The 20702-nt window shown below is 36.5% G+C and overlaps 1 protein-coding gene and 1 long non-coding RNA gene across 5 annotated transcripts in view; both read left to right on the top strand.

Annotated features, from left to right (window-relative positions):
• Positions 1–20702, top strand: part of LOC136267276 (origin recognition complex subunit 5-like) — a 102249-nt gene that overhangs the window by 29008 nt on the left and 52539 nt on the right. The window contains exons 14-17 of one of the 4 annotated variants that reach the window (XM_066062365.1): positions 1193–1306; positions 1505–1579; positions 1889–1926; positions 18966–19018. In XM_066062365.1, coding sequence (XP_065918437.1) covers positions 1193–1306; positions 1505–1579; positions 1889–1926; positions 18966–19002 — 264 coding nt within the window. In that variant the 3' untranslated portion in view covers positions 19003–19018. The other 3 variants (XM_066062364.1, XM_066062366.1, XM_066062363.1) reach the window with 3 other exon arrangements.
• LOC136267279 (uncharacterized) lies at positions 5271–18959 on the top strand. Its single transcript, XR_010706605.1, has 10 exons — positions 5271–5329; positions 8752–8832; positions 10155–10267; positions 14932–15068; positions 16074–16244; positions 17103–17193; positions 17307–17359; positions 17414–17502; positions 17552–17602; positions 18740–18959. It is a non-coding gene; the product is annotated as an uncharacterized lncRNA (long non-coding RNA).

Here is a 20702-nt window from a genome sequence, read left to right as displayed (position 1 = left end):
GATGAGGCAGTATTGGTCGGGTAAAACTAAGCCCAAACAAGCTTTCAGATCAATCTGAAACGCTTTCAACAAGTTGCTACAGAACTTTAAAAAATTGTTGAACGGAATTTCCTACTGACTGACTAGGTAACTGACTGACTGATGCCTTCAGACAAGCGTAACTCAGTAACGGCTAAGGCTACGAGCTTGTTTTTTTTTTGTTTTTTTCTTGTTTTTTTTATTACTGTTTGATGTCGCTTCAGCCTGAGAGATGCCTTTTGGCATACCGCAATACATACAATCCATTCTTCATGGACTTACCATGTCCTCCTTTGTGTCCCATTCATCTTTACTGACGGTGAACAGTGTCAATTTGGTGGTAGCACATGATGGCTTCCCTCCGTAACGGAAATCGTCCATATTTGTTATAGTGGCTATTTTGTTAGCAGGTGTGCTTTTCGAACGGTTCTTGATTCGTACTGCTGTGTAACTGGTTGAACATAACCAGCAACGAAGCATAATAGATAATTCACTTTTCAGATGATAATTAACATAGCTGAGGTGCATGGCACCATTTAAGATGTGGTATGCATGGGTTCACTAGTCATCATAATTATTTACAAAAAAAGTCAACAAACAAGTACACCTAAAAATTTGGAATTTTTAAATAGGGACCATGCACATTGATAAAAAAAAGGTAGTGAAACAAGTTGGGGTAGTCCATGGGCATGCGGAAATTCTTGTGGCTTCAGATAATGTTAGGATCCCCAAGCATTCCTACCTCCAAGCCTTTGTAGTAAAACATGCTGAATACATCATGTAAAATTGTTGGAAAAGGTACCTATTTGAGAATTATGAGGGGGGTATAATAGGAAAATCCATGGAACCCTGCACACCTATCAAAACAACCAACATCTGTTGACGGTGGCAACCAGCTTGCAACAGGGTAAGCCCTGCTGACCAGACAAGCAACATTAAATCACAGTAAAACAAGTTTTTTTTTTTTAAATTTGGTGTACTTCTTTTATAATTGCTACTACGCAAGTCCATAACAGCTGCTCTTGCTGCATGAAGTATAGTAATATGCCAGTATATGTGTGGTCATGTTAAGTCATTGTTATTTACTGGATAAACATTTATATCATATGCTATATTCGTGTGGTACAATACGAAGTTATCTAATTTGGTTTAAACAAACTTGTTTACATTATAGCAGTCTAGTACACAACTCTTGGGACCGAAAGTATTTCCTCTCAGCAGACTACTTAACATATTTCATTTCATCACGGACAATCAATGTGCACCTTCAGTACACCTGTTGTCTCAGGTAAAAAAATATTGAATTTGTCAACTTAATTTATTCCTGTATTTAGTAGATAATTGAAATGCTAGGAATTCATTTGTACAATTGCTTTTTATGTCGTACAGTGTTTGTTATTGTTGGCTGACACTAATTCAATCTTGTGGTCCCTTATAATCACATTGGTGATGACATTATTATAGTAACATGTATTACTGGTATTAGGTGAGGTTGCTGGCATCAATGAATTATTTATCTTGTGTAAGTAAAACAGATCTGCTCGAAAACTGCAAATACAAGGTGAATTTAAAAGCTGAACTGTATAGCTAAGCATGAAATACAGTGAAACCCGTGCAATCCAGGTCAGGTCACTTGTCTAAGGTGACCCATTATAAACATACCAGCATATGACACTTGTAGTGTGACCTCGTACCTGCTAAATTGATCTTGAGATGACCAGAACAGTCATGGGTTTCATTGTGCTTGATATTTATTGAACAGAACATTTGGCATGTACTTGTGTACCATATTATACATGTTTACAATTACATCTTATCAATAAGCTACAGTAGCTATATACTTGTTTTATATTCATGTAATTTATTATAGTGTATGGTGCCACTGGATTTTGTTCAGCACATTTCCAGGTGAGTATTAGTTATTCCGTATCATTATAACCTTTCTTTCCTTTAGGACTGTCCAGTTTAATTTGACAGACCGTTTACAGTGAATAGTGAATACATATCAATGCTTTAATGTATGATCTTCATGTAACTATTATGTAATATTACGTCAGCGTTAATATTTCGCGGTCGCGCGTGGGTATAAAAGGACTAGTCGCAGTTACTCGAGTCAAAAGCGAAAAGCAGAGTAATATCAAGCGAAGAGAAATGGATCATTTATTCAATGCCTTCATGTCCAGACGGGCTAGCACTAGTACCATCAATCGACAAAACTCGTCCTGTGACGATATTCCGAATCTTCATGCGAAGAGGAGAATGTTGAGGAAAACATCGTTTGACAGCAGACAATTACTACCCAGTCCAAGCAATTCTGAACTGATAAACGTTGTGGATGAGCAACTGATGCAGATCAGAGAAAAGCTAGCAGCGTTTCGCCAGCAAGACACTCAGTTTAGAGAAAGAATAGACTCGCTCAATGACTCGGTCAACGAACTAGCGTCACGATCCAGTATTAGCAGCTCTCCATCAGAATGCTCTGATTTGGATTCGCTGGATGAAGTTAGTGAAGAAGAGGAAGAATTTGAACAACAAACTGTAGGCCAAAAGGCATTCTCAGATGAACCTCCACGACTACTCCGCATCCCAACTGTAAAAATCGCAAGCAGTAGCCAGTGCAGTCGACCACCTGTAGGATGTTTCCACATGAGACAGTCATCAGATCCCAGTTCACTACACAGTCACATAGAGCTACCCAAAGAGGAAGAAATGGAAACACGAAGACACAGTACATACTCAGCAGACCAAGCCATCAATCTGTACCCACAGTACAACAACCCAGAAGAAATCAGCACCCTGTTCTAAGCTTTCAGTTCCAACATATCAAGTCAGGATTATTATTGTCATTTATGACACACCACTGATGGCTGAAGAATTTGAAGATCACATCATAACTTAGCCATGAGTTGAACTGATATATGTGATGAACAGTTACAATGCTCGACTGGTGACTGTTAATGACTGTTGGTTTTTAGTTAGTACTGCTATAGTGATTGCAATTAGGCCTTTTACAGTGTACTTTTGTGTATATGCCTTAAAATCATTAATGACTATTTATTGATATCAGCATTGCATGTCTTCAACAGCATCATGTACCATATACAAAAATGCTAATGCACGAACAGGGTGGATTTTTTTGGAAACTTGAAATTAATCCAAGATACAGTTCACACATTACAAAGAAGCTTTAAAATGCAGATGTGTTATCCAAAACATATGAAATTTGGCAGAGTTTACATACATAGGTACCAAATGTGATAAAGAATCGTAAAATTCTTAATGACTATTATGTTCATGAATAAAGCAGACTTCTTGTGATAATGATAACAGATTGAAAATTGGTTTATACTCATCATGGTAAAATTTGTGGTTGTGAATAAATTGGAGCACTGAGTTATTTAGTGTGATGGCTAAAGTATTAAAACACTCTAATAGAACATTCACATCAAAACAACATGTTTGTGTGTGGTAAAAAAAAAAATTTAAAAAAGAAAATGGTTAGGTAGCTATGAGAGGAAATGTGGAATTTATACTTCTACAAAAACCTACAGCCCAAGAGTACACAATTCACTTCTAAATAGCACAAGGATTTCCTGTTAGATAGTTCTTCTGTCAGGAGATTTATAATGACATGGCAAAATGTTGAAGAAACTGCATACAGTGCTGATAACTCTCTTCCCTTCAAGGGTTACATCTGCATTCTATAAGACTTGCATATGTTTAGGTGGAGTAGGGGGGAAATAAAAACATGCTCTGCTCACACGCATATGAGAAATAGACACCATCCAACCACACAAATGCTATGGTTAGTTCCACCTGAATGTCGTCCATTTTGCAGTTTGTTTCCCATGCAGTTAGCATCTTTTCCCCTTTAATACAACTGGGTAGACTGAAACATTCATGCAGCTATATATGTGTGAGTGTGTGTGTGCTGTTTAAGTGGGTCTAGTCAATCAGCTGTAGTATTATCAATTGGTGCTGGTGTAAACCTAGAGCAAATGCCAACTGTTATGTCTTACACCGTGGGTAAAGGTACAGGTTATGACTTCAGGTGCCCACACCTATACCTGTGAGATACAGTCTCTTGTGATAGACCTGCCTCAGGAGGAATTGCCATGCACTGACTATTAAGCACTGGGTAGCGCACACATGCCAGTGTTTGTTTGCTGAGTAGGTGTGAGTATGGCAACCAAAGGCTTGTGTGTGTGTGTTATTTTGATGCTAAGGATGTTTAACACCTAATAACATTTAATTTTGGGACCTATGCTTTGTATAGGCCCTAGACAATTTTACATGGTGTCTTATATTTCAGACATCATATAGAATAATAAAACTCACTCACCAGCTGTCTCTATTCCATAGAAATCTGCAAGCCATCAGCAGTATAGTCTATTTAGAGTCCCATACATGTTGAATAATGTGTATAGTAAACTGTGGTATATGCTGTGTTGTATTATTAGCTAACTATAATAGTAATGTGTGTACAAGTTATTCACTGGTCATACCTAAACATATGATTTACTGCTTGTGATTGTATGATTCTAAAAGTGCAACATTTGCTGTGTTGGGCTAAGAATATGACAAACATATTACTCCATCACTACAAAGAATTTTGATTATGTATACAAATTTTTAGTCTAGCTGTTGCTTCTTTTTTATATGTAAAACTATCTAACTAAAAGTGTTTGTTAGACAAACCTGTATGCTTAAGTTCACTGTGAATAGCACAAGCATTTTTAACACGTGTTTATAAAAAATGATAGTGATCAAATGTCAGAACTGGATGTAATTCATTCATTTCCTAGTTTGTTTGTTTGTTTGTTTTAAGATATTGCTGAAGATATGTGTATAGATGCACTGTGTAAAAAATAAAAGGGTGTCAAGTTTCATTATCATATATAGATACACACTTCCGTTAAATTGCTTTCTACACATGGATTCTTATCTTACAGCTTCTTACAGCTTATGATATACACGTGATTTTTTTTCTGGGCTAGATGTAATGCACTTGCCCACCACTCTCTGCACAGAACGTCAGTACTGAAATAGAGAAATGTGAACTGAGTTAAGCATTAGATAAAGGAACATCTGCTAGGAGCAGCTTGTTTAGAAAACAAGATTGTAAAATTAATATAATGCAGGAGACTATCACCAGGTAATGGTACACATATACCCCTGTACTTGGGCTGTGCATGTGTGTGTGTATGTTTAACATAGTGGTTGTTGTTTCCTTTAGCAAGAAACTACGTACTCAAATTGCTCCAGTCTACCCAGCTGTTTAAATGTGGACCTGATGGCCTGGTGTCAACTGGTAAGCAGCCAATCTAGATCTAACACATTAATAGGTAGGTAAAGCAACTTCCTGTCTCCCTTAGAGGCGTTAAGGTCATTGTGGAACTTCCAAGTTCTGCAGCCTCTCTCCATGAGATCTTCCTGTGTGTTAGTCTTGTGTTATTGTATTGTATATACATGCATTGTGTGGTGTACCATTTTATATGTGCCTTCTGCCAAGGAGGAATGACCTTGGCAATTTAATGGAGTTTTCATTCCTGCACTACTTAAGTGCTGAGTAGCATATGGGCATCCCAGTGCTGTTCACGGGATGGCAATAGCTGTGTTTTACACAGTTGCCGTATATATCATAGGCTTTGCTTTTTGTTTGTATGTGTATGCGTGTATGTGTGTGGCGCACGCATACTCAACTGTCCATGTCTCATAAAGCAGTTGAAGGTCCAGATGGGACTTCAGGTACCCACACCTTCACTTGTGAGACATGATACAGCCTCCTGCAGGTTACTAGTCCTGCCCCAGGAGGGCATTCCTGCGCTGACTCATAGCACAGTAGCTCACAGGTGCCCCGGTGCTGGCCACTGGGCAGCATGACCATGTAGTGGCAACTGAAGGCTTTACTTTTGCTTTTGCTTTGTGTGTGTGTGTGTGTGTGTGTGTGTGTGTGTGTGTGTGTGTGTGTGTGTGTGTGTGTGTGTGTGTGTGTGTGAGGTGACCCACGGGCAATGACTTTTAGCTGGCTAAGCTGATGATGATCACAAGGTTGGGTTACTGTGTGCCAACTCCAGGATACCGCCTGATTGTATCACTTGGTACACACCAACCTGGTGCCCCTGTGGAAGTTTTGCAAACCTTCCGAAACTGAGGTCTGCACTTAGGACAGGAACAGCATGGTAGACATTGTCATAATGCCAGGGCACATTCTGCTGCTGGAGTTCAATTGGTACTCTGGTTTCTGTGCAGCTGCACAATGACGATTGCCAGTAAACCAGGTGTGCACTGGTGGTATGACTGTCCACTTTTGCTGCTGTCTGTCCCTTCTGATTAGGAAGGCCACATGACCTGAAGGGGGTAGCGGAGAAGGAAGAAAGGAAGGAAGGAAGGAAGGCGTGTGTTTGTGTTTGTGTGTATGTCCATGATATTTATTAATTAATGTAATGAATGCTAAAATTAGCACATCTTTTTTGGTCTATAATTAATGATGTCACAATGACATGTACATACAAAACTTGTGTTGCAACCCAATTTAATCAAAATTATAACAGTATCCTGTATCAAATTTTAAGAATACATTATCAAAATTCTTCATGACATAGTACACAGCAGTTTATTAGTAAACTCAGGTTCCAGCACCATTCCTTGTTTCAACACTAGTACTTTTACTCCTAGAAGTCAACTATTCCCTCACCAGACTTAGATAATTATGTATGTACCCAAGGTCTCTCCTGGACTTTACTTATTAATGTGAGATTTCACAGATTATTTTATTACTAGAAGTATATACATATACTTAGCTATATAAGTTATACAAACAATGTACACATGATTTTGTTATGAACCAGTTTGTTCACATAGTGAATCCTGTCCAATCTAATTATTTTGAGGATATAGCTATAGGCACAATTGGCACAATTGGCCTATAGCTATTGGCACAATTGGCATAATAGGCACAATTGTGGAGACATGACGATTTTGCATATGCCACACAATGATTCAAGTGCACAAAATTGATTGAGCAATTTTAAAATATTGAGACAAACTTGTGCACCAGTATCGTGAGTGTTGTATGTGTTATTCAATATGTATAACACATTGCTAGTAAGGCCACTTCAGGCACATCATCATGGTCTAGAAGATTTAAAAATATTCTTTCATTTCAGTAGTAACAATGTTCCCAATTTCATGCTCAATTAATGAACATAATAATCACCTCATTTTGAACAGTAATTCTTCCTAAATCACCTAGTTACAGCTGAGTGTTTGATGTTAATTGGCAATATAACATGTTTATACGGAAACTACGTATATTATCACTATGGTATACTGTAAACAAACACTCATATAACATGTTATCATGTACTGTACATACAACACTCATAATTCACTGTGATCATAAGTACATAGACCACATCCAATCAGTAGACCCTTCCTTGATTACTCTGTTTAACAAATAATGTTGTTAACATCATCTCCGTTTCCTGAGTTAATTATAAGTTTCAGTCATCACTTTCCAGCAGATGGAATATCCAGTGTTAATACAGCTGTCACTGATCTGTAATTACTGTAATGATCACTGTGCCACTAGCTACGCATACAGTGTAAAGCAGTAATTAATTTGTCTCCACACTGCCAATATATTATCTTATTAGGAATGATTAATCATATAGGACACTCATTAACAATCTTGTTAAGATCATCCATCAGTAGTACGTACATTAGAATCTACTTGATGAAGTGATTTAACATACAATGAGGCAGCTTATACAGCTTGATTTAGAGTGTCTAGTATAAAGTGTGGTGGGAAATTCAACCATGAAAGGGGAAATTACTCTTGTAACTTATCTTTCTTGGAGGTACATCCCACCAACCTCTGCCTTTGTGAGTGTGCATACACTGGCACAGTGGGGTTGGCCCAGTATTGAAATATGAGGAATCACATGCATTTAACAAAGAATGAAAAATGGGATCTTATACTTACTCAATGTATATAGTACAGTGTATGTAATTTTTATTTTAAAATCTGTAGTGTGAATATCAGTTGGTTTGTATCATACACTGCCAGAAATTAATGTATTTGTGAGATACCAAACTAAAATCATCATAGTGGCATATGTGCTACTAGCTAAAAATTATTTGGCAGATTGTGAATTCAGAATAATTATTAGCTCTTCCATGCAACACAGAAGTGTATTAATTATTTCTGTTGTGTGATCATGTTGTGGTGTATCAGACAGACTATAGTGTCTTGAATGTGAAATGATTTCAAACTATTTATGTTTAAGTGCTGTTTAGATAGTATAGATTTAAAAGCATATTCAGTGAATTTTGGTAACTTTTTATGTGCAAAAAAACATTTTGATGAAACTGAAACTTTAAAATCCTACATTAAGACTTGTAATTTGTACATCACTTCATTCCTGTGTAATGGTCAGGTGTTTACTGTAACAATTGTGACCACTGATTCAGTACATGATGGAACTGTTTGAAAGAATTTATCATGAATCCTATTACATGTACCTCAACAACATTTTAGGGCATCCCTCCGGGTGTAGGTGTCTATTGGTTGGTTGTCTGATTCAGTAGAGAATAAACATTTTAGGTATTTTGCAAAAGTCTCATTTAAACATCATTCCAATGGCGACTAGTTTAGTAGAGTACACTACAGTACATAATTGACATGTTGTATGATTGTAATGTGATATTTATCTTACCCATCACATTTAGGTATACCTACTGCCTTTGTGAACCGTGTAGAATGTTACACTACACCAGTCCTATATGAAACCATCATCTACCAATTATCAGGTTAGCATACCACCTTTATGTGGCTAGTATTCCTGTCACCATCTCTACATAGCACGTCAGTATATTGGAATGTGTTATTTAGTTGGTGCTCTATATGGTATATGTGAAGTACTATAGTGTCTTTCTCAAAAGCTTCTGAATGTTTCCATGGTAATTAGCCAGTAAACATGGTTGTCTTGACAAACAAGTTTACTGTCATATGATCCAGGCTCCAAATGGTGGCTGGGTTTTGATTATGTAATGATTTCACATCATTGCTTCCAACATCCCCCAGTTATGGTTTAATTTGTTTATCATTGTTAGCTTAACAACTGTTTTTGCTGTGCCCCAGGTGATATCAAGCTGAAACCTTCCCAGAAAACATACTGTATGTGTGACTGTATTGAAACCTTGTAGGTACCACTCCCTTTAGATTAGTATATAGCATGGCTTTTAATTGACAGTCATGAAATTAGAAATTGTAGTAATGCTTTCTGAGAACAGCTAGCAAGCTACATAATTGTAACAGTTGTGGTGGATTTGTCAAGTGTGCTAGCGGAAAGGCAATCGGTGGAAAGTAGACCAGTTTGGTAATTAATACACAACATGAAATGATCAGAAATTGTATATACGTACAGACACACTCCTGGCCAGTGTTATACCACTCATACATATCCACTAGTGCAGGTACTTGTGTGCATTTTTGTGGGCGACATCATTGTATCACCCATACTAGCACAAACATATGTATATTATATGTATTTTTGTAGATGTGATGATTTATACATATATATGTATCTGACAATCACACATCTTCAGAATTTTGTGGAAGAGCAACGCACACACACACACACACACACACACACACACACACACACACACACACACACACACACGCACACACACACACACACATGTATATCTATAACATGCATACCAAAAGCACATGTGTTCCCACATGTATCTAACATTCCGTAGCATTATCACAGATGGTTTTTGTGACTTAATGTGTGACTTTGTGTAGTTATTACATGGAGTATAAACAATAGTGTTAGTACTATTACCATCTGAAGCATTCCTATAAATGTAATGAACTAAACACAACACAAAGTGAGTGGTGTAATGCACAAAACAGTATAAAAATGAGTGGTACATGATGTTAGTACAAACGAATATAATACAAAGTTAAACTGTCACAACCAAAGTATCAACACATAACTATTTTCTCTGTGTATTGTAAAAACATTCTAATCTAGTACTTAGATGTTGAATGGCTTGATGCCATGAGCATCGTATACTGTAATCAGTTTATTGTATGCTCCCACACAATGTGCTTTGTGTAGGGTATGCTTCTACTGATGTTAAGTTGACAAGATGTGATAGTTTGGTGTAATTTGTTCAACTCCTACAAGCAGTAATTGACAAAAGGGACAACAGTTGTGGCTGGACTTGCATTGTAAGGACTAAACAGTTAATATGTAACATATACATTAAGACAGCTGTACCCACTTACATACAAAGGGTCCACTTATCGGTCTTTATTGTTTATAGTGTGACACTGGTGAAATCCCGTAACTGTCACTTGTCACCTATACTAATCGCAGAACAGAATGACTGACTTTGTATGGTATTAAGAAAGTTAAAAGTACCAGTATTCATCAAGGTGGCTGTGATAAACTGGAAGACAATTAGTGTTATTCTTTGGCTCTTTAGTTTTTTGTGTTGAGTACTCACTTCAGAGAGCTGTTAAGAGAGGTTCCATTGTACTTGGTTTGATTTAGTGATTATTTTTACTATTGGTTTTTATTATTTATTGTGTTATCAAAGCCCAGTATATACTCTTTCTTCATGAGTGTTTTATTCTAGACATAGTATTAAAACAAATACTGCAAATACTCGAGTACTTGTTAAGGGCTTTGGTACTCGAATAGCAAAATTGATACTTGAGTATTTGCTAAGATCACATGACCCAACTCACATGGTGTATGTTTGTCATCATGACATGACAACATGATGGGCTGTAGAATTTGATTGGTATAGTTTAATGCACATTGCTTATCAGGAACAACATCAAAATGTAGAGTGCGTGCATTGTTGAAAAACTTGCCAGTAAACTGGTATAAAACATGTCACATGAGTATGACTACAAGTAGCTAGTATTTGTGAGTACTTGATTGTTAACACAAGAGAGTATGGCTACTTGAATGCTAAAAATCCATGATTGCCCTATAGTATATACTGTATGAAGCATTTTTGTATAATGTTTCATCTTGTGGCAAATGCATCTCTCGTAAAATAGATAAATAATTTGAGTATAAATCGGATGGCTGTAGGTTCGAAGCTACCTAGATTCAGTCATGGATTTTTTTTTCCTTTCTCCAACTTTTCAAACACACCTTATGTAGCTAAAGTCTTTGAGCAGGCTGTAGGACCAGGTGTCCTACAGACCTTCAGCACTTGTGCTGTAAAGCATTAATAAATAAACAATCAAGTGCTGCTAGAACTTCGGCCTCCGTTAATGGATGGAATTCTGGTATGAATTTTTTTGTCTGTTCATATGTGTGCTGTATACAAACTATGGATTCGGTATACATGTGCACATACTTGGTGTAATTTTATACATTGGTGAAGGTAATTGATAAAGCTGAAAGACTTGTGTTGCCAATGTTACTAAGACTACAAGAACTGGTAATCTAGTATTGTGACAAATCATTTACATGTACCCATGGATGTAGTACTATTGACAAACTAATGCTCATAGGTTAAACACAGCAATGATAGGCTGGCATGTAATAAATCCAGCTTAAAATAAATGCTTTGAACCCTTGTCAGATGCATTGAACATGATGATTGTTCACGTTACACTGTTGCATAATAAAAGAATTTTGGAGTGAAAGATTAAAGTGAAAAATTAATAATGCTATAGTAGTTCCCATACAGAACAGCGTACGTGGCCACAGGGCTATACTACAGTGCTATGTCAACTCTATCAAGGTAGTTATAGCACTGTGCATAATTAATTATGTGGAGCCTAACCCTAAAATCAAAACAACAAGGATGATTAACTAGAGAAGTAAGAACCCAGAGCCAAATAAAAAAAAGCACTCCAGAGGGTCTAATGTCGTATCCGGAGCAAAGTCAATTGTTTCACTGCATGAAGGCTGCTTGGTGAATGAATCTCATACAATTTAGTGCATGATTCACCTGAACTCAGCTTGAATTTGGGAGTTCTTTAAATCAGTCAAAGCACTACCTCACTTGTGCTATAGCACTAAAGCCATGATCTTGAGATGAAATTTAACACTTGGCTCTCTCGCCCACTCTTTTGTATGCTACTGTATATTTTTCATACTGCACTAGTGGCAGTGCTTTTACTAATACTTATTTATTGCCTCATTCCATTGTGAGAAAGCTTAGTAAGCAATACAATACTCTTTACTCATGCCTGCCTGTAATTGCCTAAAAATGCTTTTAGATGATACATTCCTTTGAAATGGCTTCAATAGACGATAAGTTCTCCAGTCAACTAGTTTTAGTGTCTTCATGTTTGCATGTATGACTGTGTGAATAGCTATTCTTTGACATATCATGCTTAATGATGCACACATTATTAGAGTATGCAATGTGTTATACTATACCATAGTTCACAATTTTCACTATTCAAACAGGTACAGTATTTTCTCATCGGGGCATACACACATATACCTTGTACATGTGCACGGCGTATACATGTAACACACTCATGCACAACACCACATATTTAGTATCTTGCACTGGCTTGCATGGAGGAGGGCGTTTATACCATGCATATAATTAGCATTAACATACTAGTGTTTTAGGACTATTTACCTGTTAATAGACCTGAGTAATTAAGCCGGAGTAGTGTAAGTAGTGTTTCTTACTCAACAACAAACAACAATAAACAGGCATCAGTTAACCTCGACCTTTAGTAGTTTTATGATTTGTACTCTAGCTGTTTATATTGTCTCACATGTGCATATGTGCACTGTTGCTGCTGCAGTTGGTTAAAAGGCACTGTCAGGCAGGAGCAACATTGAACAGTGAAGAAATCAAGTCCATAACATTAACTGTAGTCCAGTTATGTTTGGCAAGGGCGTCAGTGGTTAGTCAGTCAGTCAGTCAGTCAGTCAGTCAGTCAGTCAGTCAGTCAGTCAGTCAGTCAGTCAGTCAGTCAGTCAGTCAGTCAGTCAGTCAGTCAGTCAGTCAGTCAGTCAGTCAGTCAAAGGGAAAATTTTTAAAAAACTTGTTGGAAGAATTGGTTTGCTGTTTAGTTAGGCCTAACCAGTACGTCAAGCTGTTATGAAGGAAAAGTGAGGCTGGTTTTGAGTGATAATTTTGGATAGAAAGCCCAAACCTCCATGATCCATACTACTGTACTGTATGATATTTTCTCAATTACTACTCTGGTGTCAGAGAAATATCTGTGAGATATTATTGAGTGAGGTTGAATGGGGAAAGTTCAGGAAGACCACAGGATGCCTAATCTCCAGATTACACTAAAGGTATAATACAGTAGGGGCCACTAAAAAGTTTACACTCTGTGTTTAACAGTAATTAGACCATTCAAGCCATTATAAAAGTACAATTAGTTTAATGTAACTAGTGTTGGGCAAGTTACTTTGTAAAAGTAACTAGTTACATATTACATATTACTTGCAACTGAACTATTTAGTTACAGTTACATATTACCCATAAAATAAAGTAACTATAATAATATTACATATTATATTACTTTGTGTCCACAGCCTTAAGCTGTCACATGTGAAACTACCACTTTATCACGTGACATGATTGCATTGTTGGACAATGCGCAAATCCTGGTTATAAGTAAGAAGCTGGTGAATAAGCTTCATTCAGTAGGCTTCGTTACTTCGTTTGGCTAGGCGTTACTCAGAGGATAACTAATGAGATTAGTAACTTCATTACTTGTAGTAATAATATTATGTAATATTAGACTTGTTACAGTAATTATATTACTTAGGTAATGCGTTACATTTGCAAGTAAAGTAACTTGAGTTATATTACCCGTTTTTATAGCGTATTTCATTATATTACTTACTTACCACAAAAGTAATAATATTACGTAACGTGTTACTAATGTAACGCATTACTCCCAACACTGAATGTAACTATATATCCTTTGACAAAGCCAAAGTTATGCATGCAGTAAGTAGCACATCACGAATTGTTAAAACTATTGTTTTAACAATACAAATTGTTAAAACTATTGCTTTAACTAATTGTTTTAACAATACAAATCCCAGCTGTTGTGGCTCCTTTGGTGCATGCCTAGATTGCATGTTGTGGGGGGATCAAGTCACCACTGGGTCTGGAATTTTTTCTGCATTGTCACAGTTTTAGATACATGTTTGTGACTCCCTGTATTTACAGGCCTAATCTTCTCACAAATTTGTTTTTGTACTTCATGTATTTCTTAATACTTAATTCTCTAAAATAGCACAGTGTAATGAGTACACTGCTATGTGAATAACATGTCCATCTCAAATTACTTAATGCCACTAATTTCCTGTAGTTTTGGCTGTACAATCTAGTGAATATGTTTAAACTCTTGTGTAAGGTATATCTACAAGCTATTTGGTAGTATTGTTGATAATAATGATATGTGACTATGTAGACATTGTCAACATGTAGGACAGTAATATACACCACATGTTTGCTTATGTACACTTCTGTATTGCCAAAATATTTTGAGGGAGAAATTTTTTTTTGCTGATTTTAAAATTTTGGGGTTAACAATGAAAATTTTACCCTTGAAATATTTAAACCTCAATTATAGTCTAATACATTTTGTGATTGTTTGCAAATCCTCAAAAAAATTTATTTTTAGCTACATCGCTCAACCTCAAAAATATTGCCTTTCGAATTACTTAGGCTATACAGTATGTGTGTAGATTTGTTTTGTTAGAAATTTAAAAACTGTTGGCTGTTAATTGCATTCGGTTCAATTACATTAATTGCATTTAATTTCTAAGTGCTGCTAGTAGCTTCATATACACACCAGCTAGTGTATATTGTTATCTAGTTGCACATAGTCTACTCTAATAATTTATTATGTATGTGTGTATACTCATACTGTAGTTGAAGCACTAAAAATATTATCTTTGGATTGTCCTGAAGACTAGCCAGCTACACTGTATTGAAGATTTCTTGATCACCTGTGGTAGATGTAGGTGTTTCATACTGTGTGTAGAAATCTAAGTGAACCAAGATATCTGGTATGTGCATACGTGCATGTGTGCGTGTGTGCATGCATGCATGTGTGTGTGGAGCATCAGCCTGGTATTCGAAAGGTTCCAGCAAGTTGGTGTTGTCGTTTCCTTGAACAAGAAGTTGTACTCACATTGCCCAGCTATATGTGGACATTGCCTAGTGTCAACTGGTGAAGTGGCCCACCCTGCTGTAACATAAGTAGGTACCTGCGGTTAACTGGCCTTGACTCACTTAGTGCATGGAATTTGGGTCACTGTGGAACTTTGGGTTCTGTGGCCTCTCTCCATGAGATCTCCTCTGGGTTACTAGTCCTGAATTTTCCTGCACAAGACTCAAGTGCCTATGTGGTACATAGGCATCCAGTGCTGGTTCACTGGGTAGCAATAAATACTGTAGCTGTGTTTCATGACTACTGGAGGCTTTACTTGCTTTGTGTGTGCTTGCTTGTGTGCATGCGTCCATGTGTGTGTGTGTGTGTGTGTGTGTGTGTGTGTGTGTGTGTGTGTGTGTGTGTGTGTGTGTGTGTGTGTGTGTGTGTAGACCTACTGCATGGCACACTTATTGCGTGGACTTACTCATCCTACTGTGTCTGTATATTCATAGCATTTTCAAGAAACTGTAAGGATGTTTGCCATTAGTTTCACCTTTGCCATTAGTTAACACCAGCCTTCTTGACTGATAGCATTATATATATATCCATCATGTTACAAATAATTTGTTGCTCTTCCAGAAACTGTTGATGATTTTTGTTATTTAAGTGTAGTACTGTATATGGTATAAAAATGGTGAGGGTGATGTAATTCATCCTGGTTGAATATAAACTGTCTCTTTTCCACATGCATTTATGAAATATTCTATTTCATTATTAGCTATATGTAGTAAACGTAAGGAAGACTGGTGCAAGGGCTATGATTTTAGTATTCTACTACATACACTGATACTGTAACTAATAGCACCCTACTTATTTCATGTCATTTTGACTACTGTTTTGCTCGATGCCTGTTACATAGCACTACAAATGAAGAAATGTTACATGAAGCTACCTGACTGCAAATCTGACTGTGGGAGGTGTGACACAAAAATACAGATCATTTCTGGTTTACGCTTTAATGCATAAAGCAGTAATGTGGTACCATGCTTCCTCAAAGGAAATGAGACGCTAAGGAGGACAAGTCCATAATGTATGTATTGTATGTTCTGTTGCATGCATGCCAATAGACACTTGTCAGGTAGAAGTGATGTTTAACAGTGTAAACACCAAGCATGTAGTCTTAGTTGTTATTAAGTTATGCTTATGTGAAGGCATTAGTTAATAAAGCATCAGTGAATAGAGAATTACAGAAAGTGAGTTATTTAAAATTTCATTGCAACTTATTGGAAGCATTTCGGGTTACATTGAAGGCACTTTTGGGCTCAAGTGGTTATGTTGAATCAAAACAGCCAAGGCGCTGTGAAGGTATTGTAAGGCTGGTTTCCCATCAAAACTACCATACTATAGATTTTGTCCCAAATCGTCAAGTGTCATTTTTAAGGTACAGTACATTGTAAAAAAATTAACTCATGTAGTTCTAATTATACATTTACATAGTCTAAGAGTGTGATATTGTTCCTGAAATATTTAGCACCCATCACCAATGGAGAGGGTATACTTAATATCTGTACAGTTTCATTGTATATTCTTGCAAGAGTATATGTCCCCTACATGTATAATATAGAGTAGATACAGGGGTATTACTTGTTTGGATTCTGCTTGTACATGCCAGAGCGCTTGTTTGCTTACCTAACAGCAAATACCACTTACAGTCTAGCTGTGTTTAATATCCTTAGAACAAAGAGTTTTTTAAGTGTGAAAATAATGCTAAGAGTCTTTCAAGTAGTCTTGTATAACATGTGTATGTATAATTGTACCAGTTAACGGAAACATACATTGAATAACTACATATTAAACTTGTAGTGAGTCCTCAAGAATTAGACATACAATACTGTTGTACATGTAACCAGATTAAACACAAGGTTTGTGTTTTTATTTTTCCCTGTAGTTCAACTCAGTGAAAATAGAAAACTATGGCATCACATAAATCCTTTCTTCAAACAAGCAATGTCAAATTTCTACCATCGTGACATAAACAGGTTGTTAAAAATATATTAAGAAGAGAATGTGGTTAGAACATATTTCCTTTCACCAACATGTATACATTGAGTATTTATCATATTAAACTTTCTGTTGGTTTAATCCCTTGTAGTGTTACTAAGCAGTTTCACAATGACTCCCCTGGTAATAGTGAGACTAACAAAGGTATGAGAAATATCATTTCTGGCTGTTTTCAACTTGTAATGTTTGGTTATTTAGGAGAAGAACTACAATATTATACCATGCAAGTTTTTATTGATAGCAAGTTTTCTTGCTTCTTACAACTCAGCTAAAGATTTTTCTCTGAAGTATATAACTATTTTCTTTGATATTGCTCATTCTTATCCTTGTGTGTAGCAAAAAGAATCTGAATCAAAACTTTCCATCAAAACAGGAACAAAAAACAAGGTAATTTAAGCACATCGTCCTTTAAACAATGTGGTTTGCATACTTGTGGTTATTATAAAGTTAACCAATGTTTTCCCTATTGACCAAATTATTAACACATTTTGTATTGTGTATAAACTGTAACCTTGACATTGGCACATAACTCTAATAGTTTACACACCATAAATTTGCCATATACGTACATATATAAGGTAAACTATTTGTCTTATGAGCTCATGAACTGCAGAGGTTTACTCAATGTACAGACTCTTGTAAAACAAATGTTGCATTCATAGTGTGCTGAGTAATGCTAAGCTTAAAAAAGGAGAAATAAAGCAATGTTTATTATTGCTTCGTCTGGCATCCAAAGAACCGAGGCAATTGCACACAATGTGTGTGACATACATATCAATATCACATTAACAGGAAGAATTTTTGAAAATCAAGCGTGGCATCGTAAAGCTTACTTGAAAACTCCATCCAAGTATCCAATTAACCCAATCAAACCCCACTGCTTGCTAGTTTTGTACTACGACCATTAACCTAACCTGAAATACCATACAGAACTATGCAATTAAAGTAATAATTTATGTAGCGTTTACAACCTCTCCTCCCTCTTCTGGTTTAAGCCACATTTCATGTAGTAGCCACCACCATACAAGTGCTGATAAAAGGGAGTTGACTTAGTGTGTGCTTTTTGAAAGAGCCAAGTGTATCAGTCATTGGACAACGGCTGTGGCTTGCTACTACATAAGCCCATAATAGCCACTCTTGCTGCATGAAGTATAGTAGTACCAGTATTAATTATATTACGCCATTGTTGCTATTTACAGCTTGTATACGTTGTTTATAAATATTGCTGGCTAAGCATTTACATCATATGCTATTTTTGTGTGGTGTTATAAGTTGGTTTAAACAAACTTGTTTACATTATAGCAGTCTAGTACACAACTCTTGGGACCAAAGGTATTTCCTTTCAGCAGACTACTTAACATATTTCATCACAGACAACCATTGTGCACCTTCAGTAAACCTGTTGTCTCAGGTTTTTAAAAAAAATGAATTTTTCAACTTAATTTATTCCTGTATTTAGCTAGTAGATATTTGAAATGCTAGGAAATCATTTATACAATTGCTTTTTATGTCATACTGTTATAGGTGAGGTTGCTGGTATCAATGAACTATTTATCTAATTGTGTAAGTAAAACAGGTCTACTTGAAAACTGCAAATACAAGGTGAATTACAAAGCTGTGTACTGTATGAGCACTAAATACAGTGGGAATATAGCTAATTTTTAATTTACAGTGTATGGTGCCACTGGATTTGTTCAGCACATTTACAGGTAAGTATTAGTTATTTCAGCTAACCTTTTCTTACCTTTAGGACTGTCCAGTTTAATTTGACAGACCGTTTACAGTGAATACATATCAATGCTTCTTGTTATCATAACTAGACTCTATTATGTAATATTACGTCACGTCACAAATATTTCGCGGTCGCGCGTGAGTATAAAAGGACTGGTTGCAGTCACTCGAATCAGAAAGTTAAGTGAAAAGCAGAACGTAGTAAAAAGTGAAGAGAAATGGATCATTTATTCAATGCCTTCATGTCCAGGCGGGCTAGTACTGGCGCTATTAACAGACAATCCTGTGATGATATTCCAGATCTCGGCGCGAAGAGAAGGCTGAAGAGAGCATCCTTTGGCAGCAAACAATCACTACCCAGTCCGAGCAGTTCTGAACTGGTAAACGTTGTGGATGAGCAATTGATGCAGATCAGAGAAAAGCTAGCAGCGTTTCGCCAGCAAGACACTCAGTTTAGAGAAAGAATGGACTCGCTCAATGACTCGGTCAGTGAACTAGCGTCACGATCCAGTATTAGCAGCTCCCCATCAGAATGCTCTGACTTGGACTCACTGGATGAAGTCAGTGAAGAAGAGGAAGAATTTGAACAAAAAACTGTAGGCCAAAAGGCATTCTCAGAAGAACCTCCACGACTACTCCGCATCCCAACTGTAAAAGTCGCAGGCCGTAGCCAGTTCAACCGACCACCTGTAGGATGTTTCCACATGAGACAGTCATCAGATCCCAGTTCACTACACAGTCACATAGAGCTACCCAAAGAGGAAGAAATGGAAACACGAAGACACAGTACATACTCAGCAGACCAAGCCATCAATCTGTACCCACAGTACAACAACCCAGAAGAAATCAGCACCCTGTTCTAAGCTTTCAGCTCCAACATATCAAGTCAGGATTATTATTATCATGTGTGACATACCACTAATGAAGCTGGAGAATTCGAAGATCACATCATAGCTTTGCTGTTGAAGTTGAATCTATGTGATGAACACTGTATAGGTTACCTCTTTACAATTCTTGACTGTTTTTACAGCCTGGTGACTGTTAAATAATTTGGTTTTATGTTATATTATCTATGATGATTGTAATTAGGAATTTTTCCCTTGTATGGTTTACTTTTGTGTATATATCACCCAATAGTGACATATTAAATCATTAATGATCAATTATTGAAATCAGTGTGTCCATTGCACTTCAACATTGCATGTTGAGATTCAGTAGCTTCATCATTTACTGTGTAGGGACTTTCTGAATACTAATACACATTCATGTTGTGAAACTGAGAGGTACACCTACATTATATCATTTACCAGAGGAGTTATGCTACGAACAGTTAGGGAGCCAAGGATATTTTCTGTAAAATGATTCCACAGCCCTCATAGTTCACAAATTATGAAAGGTGTTTTAAAATGCAGACATGTATCCAAAACATCTGATTGACATGAAATTTGGCACATGCTTAAAGAAAGCCTATTGTATGTATATAGGTACCAAATTTGGTGTGAATGTGATAAAGAATATATCATTAAGTTATTATTAATGACATACAATAAAGCAGACTTTTTGTGTATGCATACGGCAGGTTGAAAAATAGTTTGGCCTTCACATTATATAACTCAGTACTCCAATTTATTCCCAACCACAAATTTTAGCATGATGCATGAGTAAAGACAGTTTTAAAACACTCTAATAGAACATTCATAAAGTAATGTTGTGATTTTGTAATGATTTTGTGAAATCTAAGGTAATGGACAAGGGG

The sequence above is a fragment of the Dysidea avara genome, chromosome 9 (genome assembly GCF_963678975.1).
Source record: "Dysidea avara chromosome 9, odDysAvar1.4, whole genome shotgun sequence".
NCBI classification, from domain to species: Eukaryota; Metazoa; Porifera; class Demospongiae; order Dictyoceratida; family Dysideidae; genus Dysidea; species Dysidea avara.
This window is presented reverse-complemented; position numbering and strand designations above follow the sequence as displayed.